Genomic DNA, 12413 nt, shown 5'->3' with positions numbered 1-12413 from the left:
CGGGCCATCTTTGCTCCAATGGAGCCTCAGCTGTGGGAGGGGAAGAGAGAGACAGAGAGGAAGGAGAGGGGGAGGGGTGGAGAAGCAAATGGGCGCTTCTCCTGTGTGCCCTGGCCGGGAATCGAACCCGGGACTTCTACACGCCAGGCCGATGCTCTACCACTGAGCCAACCGGCCAGGGCATGTTCTGTATCTTAATAGTGGTTTGGTTACACAGGTTTATGTATCTATCAAAATTTAAATGGTACACTTAAAATATGTGCATTTCAAAAAATGTGTTTTAACTTCAAATTTTAAAAAAACTGAGAGCTTATTACTAAGAATTATTAACTAAAAGTTACTGAATAAATAAAAAATGAAAAATGAACAATTGGGGACGAAGGTGGTGGAGAGAGGAATTATGTCATAAGGACAATGGATTCCAAACAAGAAATCAGCAGCAGGCCCAGCAGTGGCTGAGTGCTGGCAATGCGAACAAAAGCTATGAATGACGTCACACTTCCTACTTCCACAAATTACACAGAATTAAAGCCTCCCTTTTTCTTCTCCTTTCGTATTCTTCAGGTTTTTCCTCTCACTTTTGATGACGTAGGAAAAATTTTTTTAAACATAAAAATAGCTACTTACAAATGTCACCTTTGGCAAATTACACACTTAACCTGTTTTCTCACTACCAAAATGGGGACAAAAATATACTGCTCACAAAAATTATGGGATATTATATAGCTTCACATTCATTTTGAAATACCGCCTAATTTTTGTGAGCAGCACAGAACCTAACTCATTGAGTTGTGAGGACTGAATATACCTCTGAATCCTTTAGAACAGTGCTCTGAACACAGTAAATATTTGAAATGTTATCTATACCTGTTTCTTATTTCATTTTTTTATTAGTAATTCTAAAAAGTCATTTTGATTGGTCAATTAGCCTCCCCAATACAAATATTAACAGTAGACTGGTTTATGAGCTTCATTCCTAGTCTTTAAAATAAAGAAAAACAAAAATCCCACACAAGAAAACAGTCTCAGAAATACCAGGCCTTTCAACAGTACCCATACAAGAAAATTATCAGGAAAAAGAAAATTATCAGGAAACTGGAGTCAGAAGAATCCACCCTTTCACAAGTGGTGCGTAAGTCAGGAACAATATTCTAGTATATTTTCTTTTCAGTATTCTGATTGTTAATTGTGTCCAAGTAGAGTATACACACCACACAGTGCTTCCCACACAACTTCAATACTAGTTAAGTTCAAAGCATCTCATCAGTTTTATTAACTTTATTATAGCTAGATTGTTGGCATTATTTCTAAAGCTTTTGCAGTTTATTAAAAATGCCCAAAGGAGCCTGACCTGGCAGTGGCGCAATGGATAGAGCGTCGGACTGGGATGTGGAAGACCCAGGTTCAAGACCCCTAGATCTCCAGCTTGAACGAGGGCTCATCTGGTTTGAGCAAAAGCTCACTAGCTTGAGCCCAAGATCACTGGCTTGAGCAAGGGATTACTCCGGTCTGCTGAAGGCCCGCAGTCAAGGCACATATGAGAAAGCAATCAAGGAACAATTAAGGTGTTGCAATACGCAACGAAAAACTAATAATTGATGCTTCTCATCTCTCCATTCCTGTCTGTCTGTCCCTATCTATCCCTCTCTCTGACTCTCCCCCCGTCTCTGTAAAAAAATAAATAAATAAATAAATAATAAAATGCCCAAAGGAGAGAAAGGGATTGTTTCTCTTCCCCACAGATTACTTCTCTTCCTTTTTTGAAGTTATTTTTTTAGTCAAGATTTAAATATTTCTAGAAGTAGATTCTACTATACATGTTTTAGACTGACTATGAATCAGTAAGAAACCTGAGGATATTATAATTTCTTTTTAGTAAACCTACTGAAGCTTTTATGCGTTAGTCCCAAATAATTAGGTGATGACTTGATAATGTTCCCTTCTTATAATTAATCTTGATATCACTGTTTAAAGTATAAAAGAAATATGAACTAAACTTTAACTGGGATGATTAAGTCATTCAGTTTATTGCCATCCTACAACAAATTAAAATATCTAGGCTTACCAAGGCTTACAATTTTGTAAACATTAAAGTAATAAATTCAAACAGTCTTACTTTTAGAACTACAAACACTACTCCTAATCCACATGGATAAATAGCAAAGGAGACAGTCTACTACAGAGCATCAGAAGACAATACACCCTTTTCCCAGCTCTAGGTGTCCTTGTCCATAAAACTTGGTTTTGTCATGAGGTAGTATAAAGCCCAACTATCATGTTCAAAGTTGTTCTCCCAATGAAAACTTTTGTATGTCAGCTCTTGCAAAATAAGTAGAATACCAATATTAAAATTCACTAATATCTATAGCTATAAAATGCATAAGAGAAACGGCCATTGGATAAAGGCAGTTAAAGAAGAGCCTGAGTTGACAACAGATGTTACTAACGGGCACAAAGGAAAAAAAATGTTTTCACTAGGATGGCCTTTTATAAATACCCAATACCTTCCCCCTTCCACTAAGTCTTCACAGATGCTCAGGACACAGTCCTTTTTGGGTGGCAGGGACCACTAGGCTTTAGGATTGAAAGAGAAAGACAATCTCTGCACTCCAGTAAGTCAAAGTCTGGTGATGGAAATTTAAAGAAACCTATCATAATGCAGTATGCTAAGTTCTAAGACAGAAGGAAGCAACAGAAGGCTTGGTATATATGAGCCAAGAAGTCGGGGCTGAGGTGCATCAGGTAGGTAGTAGGTGTCCCATGTGAGAAAGCAAAATCTGCAAAGGTTCAGGGGAAAGAGAAAACACAATGAATATGAAGAACTGCAAGTACAGACAGAGGTGAATATAAACAGGCAATGGACTGATCACAAAGGCCGCAGAATACCATGCTGGTACATCAGAGAATAAGAATCTTATAGGCATCTGACCAATACCATTCCAGTGACACGATGCAAACTGTTCAGAGGCTAAGAGTGGGGCCAGCTAGACTAGTTGTTATTGTAGACTAGATCTAAGTCAGGGACACTACAAAGTGTTATAAATGACTAGACCCAAGTCAAGGTCAGAAGTTGCATATGTTGCAGTTATTTCTAAAAAAGAGTACGGTACCAAAGTTTAATAATTAAAAAACAACAAAAATGAAATAGAGCAGCTATAAAGTTGTCTCCTGTTGACTTTAAACAATGACATCAGCTTGCCTGACCAGGCAGTGGCGCAGTGGATAGAGCGTCAGACTGGGATGTGGAGGACCCGGGTTCAAGACCCCAAGGTCGCCGGCTTAAGCGCAGGCTCATCTGGTTTGAGCAAGGCTCACTAGCTTGGACCCAAAGTTGCTGGCTTGAGCAAGGGGTTATTTGGTCTGCTGTAGCCCCCTGGTCAAGACACATATGAGAAAGCAATCAATGAACAACTAAAGTGCCACAATGAAAAATTGATGATTGATGCTTCTCATCTCTCTCCGTTCCTGTCTGTCCCTATCTATCTCTATCCCTCTCTCTCTCTGTCTCTGTAAAAAAAAAATATATATATATATATATATATATGTGTCTATATATATATTACATTTAAAAAAACAATGACATCAGCTTAATTCTAAAAGGAGATCATCACTCACTCGCATTCCAGCGTGCATTCTTGACTCAGGGGAGCGTTGAATTACATGAGGTTAGGATTGTGCTTGTCCCCTGAGGACTAATATTATCTGTTCTCTGGCTCCCTGGCAAATCACCCAAAATCTAAGTCTATCTACCCAGAAGTGTGCCATATGTGTAACCATTATGTCAACTGTGGTGGGGATAGGTTGAGGGAGAAAGAAGGACAGACAGAACAGTGACCTGGGCTGTGGCCATGTTGATGGAAAAAAGTAAGAATGTTTAGGACTTGGAAACAAGCTGGTTGGAGGGATAAAAAGGCAGGCAAACTATGAATGGTGTGGGTTTCTTACTGGAGGTATCAGGACAAAGGCAGAGTGGTACAAGGTGGGAATTGAGAAACTTACCCTTGGATCGACTGAGCTACCTGGAACCTCAACGCTAGAGCTCAGGTCGACTTAGGCACACAGGTTTTGGATTCATCAGTAAGTGGCAAAATCACAGCTGAAAACATCGTGAATTATAAGGTAAAAAGAGAAGGGAAAGGACATCATCAAAAGGGCAGGAAAGCAGAAGAGAAACTGAAAGCGAACACTGAGAAGCAGGAGGAAAATCGGTGGTGCCAGAGGACTAATGAAGGATCTCAGTGGACTGCCCAGGCTACGCCCAGATTCCTTTAAGCAGGAATCTGGGGGAGGCACCACAGCAGCCACAGGTTTTCTAAAAAACTTCTCTCCTAGGCATTCCACTGTATGTGGAACCCACAGAACAAGTGAAAGATAAAAAAGGACTGAAAAGTATCCAATGACAATGACAAAGAAGTCAACCAGATAGAAACATCAATAAAACCTAATGCAGTCTAGAAGTAAACCCAAATATATACGGGGAAATGCAGCACATGGTAAAAGATATTTCAAATCTGGGAGGGAAAGGATGGATTATTCAACAAATGACACTGGGGTAACTGGGTTGTCATCTAGAAAATATAAAACTAGCTTTGTATCTTACACCATAATAAATTCCAGATGGACCTGTTAAATGTAAAATAAGAAACCACACAAGTTCTGTACCAGAAGAAACCACAGGGAATGTCTGTATAATGTATAATGCATATGCATAATAATATGTACAATGTATAATGCATTTATAATTATGACACAAAACCCAGAAACACACACACACATATATATATATATTTATTTTTTTTTAAACTGCATGGCATAGTCCAAAGGGAAAGGGAAAAAACCTGGAAAACAAATATTTGCAACTTTATTTATTTATTTATTTTTTATTTCTGAAGCTGGAAACAGGGAGAGACAGACAGACTCCCGCATGCGCCCGACCGGGATCCACCCGGCACGCCCACCAGGGGCGATGCTCTGCCCACCAGGGGGCAATGCTCTGCCCCTCCGGGGCGTCGCTCTGCTGCGACCAGAGCCACTCTAGCACCTGGGGCAGAGGCCAAGGAGCCATCCCCAGCGCCCGGGCCATCTTTGCTCCAATGGAGCCTTGGCTGCGGGAGGGGAAGAGAGAGACAGAGAGGAAGGAGGGGGGGTGGGGAGTGGAGAAGCAAATGGGCGCTTCTCCTATGTGCCCTGGCCGGGAATCGAACCCGGGTCCCCCGCACACCAGGCCAATGCTCTACCACTGAGCCAACCGACCAGGGCCATATTTGCAACTTTTAAAGACAAAAGGACAATTTCCTTGAAACATAATATTCTTAAAAAACTATAAAGGAAAGATCAACAACTCAACAGAAATGGGCAAGGTATATGGAGAGCTTGCCAAAAATAAATAAAAGGTTCACCTGAAAAAATGTTCAACCCCACTCAGAAGAGGACAGCAAAATATAAGGTCTACCGGAAAGTTCTGCCCGTTTCTATCACAAGTTTCAACACGTAAGCACATGTTTATTTGGCGCATGTGTGCCTCTCTATTTTTATCACTTAATGTATACATACTGACATAGCAAATTAACTAAAACAAAGTTGATTCATGTTAGTCTTATGTGTGAAGCGATAGTGTACCCATGGCTACTGGTAAAGTTCATTTACGCCACTATAATTTTTACAAATTTCTACAAGGAAGAAATGCTACAGAAGCATGTAGAAATTTATTGCAAGTGTTTGGTGAAGGTACAGTTTCTGATAGGACATGCAGAAGATGGTTCGAAAAATTCGAAACAGGTGATTTCGACCTTTCTGATAAGCCACGTTCTGGGCGACCATCTTTGATCAATGACGATGTTGTTAAAATCATGTTGGAGCAAGATCCTTTTCTGACAACATCAGAGATCACAGAAAGGCTTAATTCAGCTCAGCAAACCATTTCGGACCATATTTGGAAGATAGGATTGGTGTGGAAATATATTATTTAATAACATTTATTGACGGTAAGAAAAATTTGTATTTTGTTTTATTCCAAAAACGAACAGAACTTTCCGGTAGACCTTATAAAATTACATTACACTGAGATGTGCTTTCCACCTAATCAAACAGAGAGATCTGGAGAACGGGGCATAGGCCGCTAACTCAACATACTGACTGGAAGGTATACAAACAGCCAGCCACTCATACATTGCTGTGGGCATTCCAAAAGGTGGATATCAATACCTAACGTCATTACAGAAGTACAGACCACTTGATCCGCCATCATTCCCACTTCCAGGTTTCTAGTCTACTAATACACTTACTGAAATATGAAAGGCCATGCATGCTATTTGTCAAATGTAGATGACACATACACAATATGTCCAAGACACAGATGTCTAGAATGGTAAGGTAAGAACAAAACATGTCGATAGGTACTAATTATATAACATACTCATACAGGGAAGCCATAAGTTAGAACGAAGAAGCTCTAGGACTGATTCCTTAATGATCATCAGGAAACACTGCAAAGAGAAAAGGATAGACCATTTGGGGAGTAAGACACCAGTTATCTATTTGTTAATACATAGAGTTTCTCTGGAAGATTCTATAAGCACAAAGAGGAGAACAAAACTGGATGGCTGGGGAGGAGGAAGAAACCCAAAGGAAAACCACCACCTACCATACTCCTGCACTGAGCAGTTCAAAATCATTGTTTCAACACCCCAGTGGGTGATGGGTATACAACATTATTGATTCTCCAAATGACCTGGAGATGTTTTCTCTAAATCCATGTACTCTAGTTGACCAATGCCACCTTGTTAAAATTGTCTAAATTTTTTTTAAAAAATCAATCTTGGGAAGTAGTTGCTATGTGATCCCTACCACAAGAACTCTGAAACACAAAAGTGGGAGAGCACAATTCTCTAAATACATTGAAAACCAATAAACTTACATGTTGAAAGGGTAAATTTTATGATATAGCAATTAATCTCAACAAAGCTGTTATTTTATTTTTAATTGAATTTTTTGGGTGACACTGTCAATAAAGCTGTTATGTTAAAAAATAGTTTGCACATTATCACATAGAGAAGACTACAAAGGATAAACAAACTTTTCTCAAAACTATGGCTTTCTATTTCAATAAAATAGGCAGAGGTAGTGTAAGTCCAAACCAACCATTATTGTCACTATTTCCCATTGTGCCTTAAGGAACAGCACACCTACAGTCCTTGTCAGCTAAGGAATAGAGTAAAGCTAATGCAATCTACCACTAACTTTAATGATATGAATACTTCTCTTCCTGAAAGTAAAAATGTCTATTTTACATACCTTACACTTCTAAATTTTTTAAGTCCTCAGAGATATAAGAATTTTAAAATAACATAATAAAGAGTTTTGGAAAGAGAAATGCAAGTAATGCCTACTACAGAAAATACAATTAAAAGAAGTATCACTTTAAGTAGAATAAAGAATAAAAGCAGTCAATATTTTTATCTCTAAAAGATAAACACAAAGTCTGTAGGCTCAGAGTTTAAAACAAAATATAAGTTGACAAAAGAAATAAAAACAGAGCTTTAATGGGTCTGCTTCTCAGGATTATACTAAATGATAGAGTTAGAGAAACTAAGGCAGCAAAATGCTTAAAGGCTAAATTTCATCTGAGTTGCCTACTCCAAGCAACAGAAGGGTTCATCAATGTCAGGCCTGAACTTAAAAGCAGTAAAGGAACAGAGTCAAATAAATGTGACTGAAATTAGGTTAGCAGTGACATAGGGGATATTGGGAAAACTAGATACCATAGCTGTTTGGAAATATGAAAGAAATGGCTCCAAGCTTATTCATTATAACCTCATTATTGAGAGTCAAGTAGAATTCTCCAATTTCCCAAGGATGAACAAAAAACTATCAGCTCTGAGTATACAAAAATCAATTTATAAAACATGAACACTCTGAAACATAGACATTTCACTCTATAATAATGTGCCTTGCTCAAGTTAGCATTTCTCTAAAAAAAAAAAAAAAGGCCAGAGGACAGAAGGAAGCCCTTATATCTGCTGGGCACTTCACACGTGATCTCATGTGACCCTCTAAAAATGAGGCAGGTAACTTACCCCTCAATAGGGGAAAACCAGAAGAGAGAAGACTCTGGCCAAGGTCGCCCAGTTGGTGAATTCAAATACCACTTGGGTATAGGAGTAGGGGGATAGATTAATTAGCCCCTTCATTACACTGAAAGGGATTTCTGACAACAGAAAGGTTCATAAATATTTTTGTTCTTACTTTTAGCTTACTGCCCCACCTAAATAATGACCACCATCTTCTGCTTTTAACAGTGATGCATCTGCACACACAAAAGATCCTTTTTAAGACCTGAACATGACTGGAATCACAGCCATGGACATTTATCAGTGTGTGGCATTTAACCAAGGACTTACAGGACTTACAGCATGTGAATCTGACCTTAAGGGACTAAAATCCCATGAATAGGTGACACTCCATTGGTACCCAAAAGCTTACTGATCTCCCTACAGACCACCACATTCTCTGGGTCCCTTTCTAGTAGCCAGAATAACATTTTTCTGCCCAGTGTACAACATGGGTAGGATCTGAACACACTTAAAAAGAAAACCACAATCTTGGAGGTCAATGTCACCAAAAAGATAGGACATACATTAAAACCAAAGCAAGGACCACAACCACTTCTTAGAGGAAGACACTGAAGAAGAAAAGCCACAATCCAGAGTTGCAAAATAGCTTAAAACCACTAGCAGCAAACCAGAGAGTATCGAACATTTAACTAAAAAGAGCTTAGACATTGTCAAAGAAAGACATTCAGCACTACTGGTCCTTACTATACAATCACTTGCTTCTCAAAGTCAGTGTGTAATCTAAATACAACACAGTCAAAGAAAAATCTTTTTTCTCAGAGCACAGTTTTTACACTGGGTCCCAAGGGGTTGTTAAAAATAAGTTTGAGCCCCAAACACTTTTTTTTTACATAATTTCGAAGCATTAAGACAAAAGTTCACATTTCTAAGTGGATGACCACGATGCCCTTCCTGTTTAATTTGGAGACTGGAGATCTTTAACTCAACCTAGCATTCCTTAGGAGACTGACACCCTGGACACTCTTGGACTCCAAGCCAGTCTGTGATTTGTTTCCACAAAGGAAGGTGGGCCTTGAGAATTATTTCATGTGCTACTAGCTATTACAGTAACCAGGCTCTTAAACACAAACAACAAATACGCATTCATAAGCACACATATAGTGACACATATATATGCATACACATTCATCTGTATGTTTAAACACACATGCACTCACAAGCACAAGAATACATGTGAACATGCGAGTCCACACGCTGCGGTCCTCCCAGCCCACCCACCCACTCAGGGAAATCGACACCCAGGCCCGGGGCCCCTCATGACACCCGTGAATGCCTGTTGTTAAAGTTCTAATTTAGCCCATTCACATCTCCATCTCCTAACGGCTTTTTTTTCTAGTAGTACACACCATATTTGGAGAAGCCAAAGCGATACAAAGTATAACTGTTATCTGTAGCCCAAGAGCCCGATTAAAGGGACAAAGGCCTTGGCGCTTCCGTCGATGAGGTGAACGGACCACACAGGGGCCGCGACCTCTGACTGTCACTGTAGGTCTAGGGGAACCATGAACGTGGCCCTCCTTGACTTTCCAGACCGACCCCGGCGAGATAAGTGCAACAGCCCCAAGGCCGAGAGGTGCCCGACGGGGCTTGAGTGCGGAGTTTGCGGGCCCGAGTGGAGGCAGGGGCTTAGGATACAGCGTGGAGGCTTAAAACACAAGTGCAGAACGGAAGCTTGGGGTGGGGGATTGGGCTTGCGAGGTGGCGGCTGAGGGGACAGGATGGAATCTCGCGGTGCAAACAGGAGTTTGGGATTGGGGTGGGGGTTTGGGACCCCAAGTAAGACCTTGGGGAGTGAGTGGGTGGAGTTCTAGGAACTGGAGCGGAGGCCTGGGTGTGGGTGGGGTTTGGGCTTCAGGTGGGGGCTCCGGGCCCTCCTCCCGCGTGGGCACGCACCTTGTGGCAGGACGGGCAGGTGGGCAGCGCACTCTTGCCTCCGTGGCCGCCGCCGCCGCCGCTCAGGCTGCTCTGAATCTGCGTGAGTTCCTGGCGCAGAACCTGCTTCTGGTGGAAGCTGAAGGCCGGATGGTTAGAGGCCATGGTGAAAAGCAGCAGGAACTCATCGCCCGTGCGGCCCTCGTTGAGCTGCAGCCCGTAGTTGTGGATGATGGAGTCGATGTGCGTGAGCGTGCGGTAGAGCACGCCGGCCGCCTCGCGCTGCTCCGAGCCCAGCAGCGCCAGCGACACCAGCAGCTTGCTGCGCACCACCTCGTCCGTCAGGTTGGTGAGGCTGCCCAGGTCGGCAGGGTTGTTGGCCTTAATCTCCGAGTCGCGCAGCGAGTGGTAGTCCTTGCGCGCCAGGTCCTCGAGGCACGAGCCGAGGAAGCGCAACTCGAGCGGGATGCACAGGTCCAGCAGGCCGCACAGGAACTCCACGCGCTGCGGCGACGGCAGCTCCGAGAACCAACGGTACACGCCGTCCCTTTGCAGCGGGCAGCGCTTCTCCACCATGCTGCCTCCCGTGCCGCGCCGCTGCCCGGGGCCGGAGGCCGCCGCCCGGGGCCGGGGGCGCGGAGCGCGGCGGGCGCGGGTGGGGGGCGCGGCGGGGCCGGGCGAGTGAGGGCGGGCGTCGCGGGCCGGGCCCGGGGCGCGCGGCGCGGGTGAGACCTCCACCAGGGGCTGGCGGCCGGGCGCGCGCGGGTAGCTTGGGGGGCCCGGGGCGGCTGGGGCGGCCGGGGGCGGCGAGCGGCCTCGGGCCCCCCGCTCACGGGCGGGCTCTTGGCCCGAGCCCGTCCCCAGCGGCGACCGGTGAGCGGCGGCGGCGGCGGCTGCTCCTCGTCGTCGTCGTCGCCCGGGAGGCGGCCGCCCCCATCTCCCCCCGCGCCGCAGGGTCTGTCACTGCGGGCCACCCCCCGACGGAGCCGCCCAGGCCATGTCGTCGTCGTCGCTGCCGCTGCCGCCGCCGCGTTAGTGCTGGCCGGCCGTTACTAGAACGGAGGCCGCGGACGGGCTCCTCAGGAGCGGTAGTGGAGGGACACGCGGGTGCAAAGCGCGAGCGGACGGCGGAAGGATCTGCGCCGGCACTCGCGCGGCCTCGCGCCCAGGCTCCGCGCGCGGCGGACGGATCCAGGCTAGCGCCTCCGTGTTCGCGGCTGACGAGCACCGGGACGAGGCTCAAGTGGGCGGGGTGGGCGCCTCTCGCGACAGCCGGACCGGCAGGTCCCGCCCCACCCGCTGATTGGCTCCAGCTGCCCCTTCTAGGTCCGTGATTGTTTCGGATCCCCAATCCCTCTTCACTCCCGCCGCGGCCACGCCTTCTCCGGGATGTCAATCACGCTAGACTCGCCCCTTCACGGCCAGCGGAGTCGATTGACCGGCGGGGCCGGAGGGGCGGAAAACCCGGGGAGGATTTCTGGTTGCTTTTGTTCCCACAGATTTGCGTGGAGCATTGTTGTTGGTAAAAGCCGGGCGTCCGACCTGTTTTATTCCTGAGCGTCACAATAGAGAGATAGCGGGTATCTTCGAAAAGTCGCTGGAACAGGGCTCCGGAGATCCGAGCGCCCATTCCTCCTCTGCCTGCTAAACTGTGTGACCTTGGGCAAGTCGCTTGGCCTCTGAGCTCTGGGCGCCTTCTCAGCTAGTTAGGGGTAATAATAACCGCCCCGGGGGCTTGTGAGCAGGTTGTGAGTTCGCAGAGGGTGGGTGGCCTCATTTCTGAGGCTTTGACCTTCCTTTTGGAAATTATAGGAACAAGCTTTCTTCGTTAAGTAAGCCTCTTTTCAGTGGGTTACTCCGTTAGCTCAGGAACATAGAGGGTGCAAATACACCCGCCAGAGATCACAGAGCAGGTGAACTACCCCCTCCCTTAGTGTTTGTATTGGCAGGGGATTATGGGCTGGAGAAGGGTGGGGCACCCAACCACCTTTAAATTCTGCATCTGCAAGCAGCAGCCCTACCTAAATAAAACTGAGACTCAGGAACAAGAGAGTCATTCCCCCCTTGCCCTAACTGTAGAGCCTTTCTTTTGATGTCTTGTGCTAAGGAATGGGTGTTATCTTAGCAACTCGGTGGAGGCCTGGTGTATGCCGTGTTCTAACCTCTTGTGGCAACCGTGAGCAAAGTGGTGCCCTCACTGCCCTCCAAAATTTACAGCTTGGTTTGGACAATACACAAAAGAGAATTATTGAATAAGTTAATTTCTTCGGAACATGGTCTAAGGCAGGGATCCCCATACTACGGCCCGCATGCGGCCCCTTGAGGCCATTTATCCGCCCCCGCTGCACTTCCAGAAGGGGCACCTCTTTCATTGGTGGTCAGTGAGAAGAGCACATTGACCATCTCATT

General features: G+C 45.0%; 1 protein-coding gene across 2 annotated transcripts in view; it reads right to left on the bottom strand.

Moving 5' to 3' along the window:
* Positions 1-10583, bottom strand: part of ZCCHC14 (zinc finger CCHC-type containing 14) — an 80782-nt gene extending 70199 nt beyond the window's left edge. For both annotated transcript variants that reach the window (XM_066349362.1, XM_066349364.1), the window contains exon 1: positions 10026-10583. In XM_066349362.1, coding sequence (XP_066205459.1) covers positions 10026-10580 — 555 coding nt within the window. In that variant the 5' untranslated portion in view covers positions 10581-10583. The remainder of the gene's footprint in view (positions 1-10025) is intronic.
* Between the last annotated feature and the right edge of the window lie 1830 nt (positions 10584-12413).

The sequence above is a fragment of the Saccopteryx leptura genome, chromosome 9, assembly GCF_036850995.1.
Source record: "Saccopteryx leptura isolate mSacLep1 chromosome 9, mSacLep1_pri_phased_curated, whole genome shotgun sequence".
In the NCBI taxonomy this organism is placed as follows: domain Eukaryota; kingdom Metazoa; phylum Chordata; class Mammalia; order Chiroptera; family Emballonuridae; genus Saccopteryx; species Saccopteryx leptura.
The sequence above is the reverse complement of the archived record's forward strand: the minus strand, read 5'-3'. Positions and strand labels throughout refer to the sequence as shown.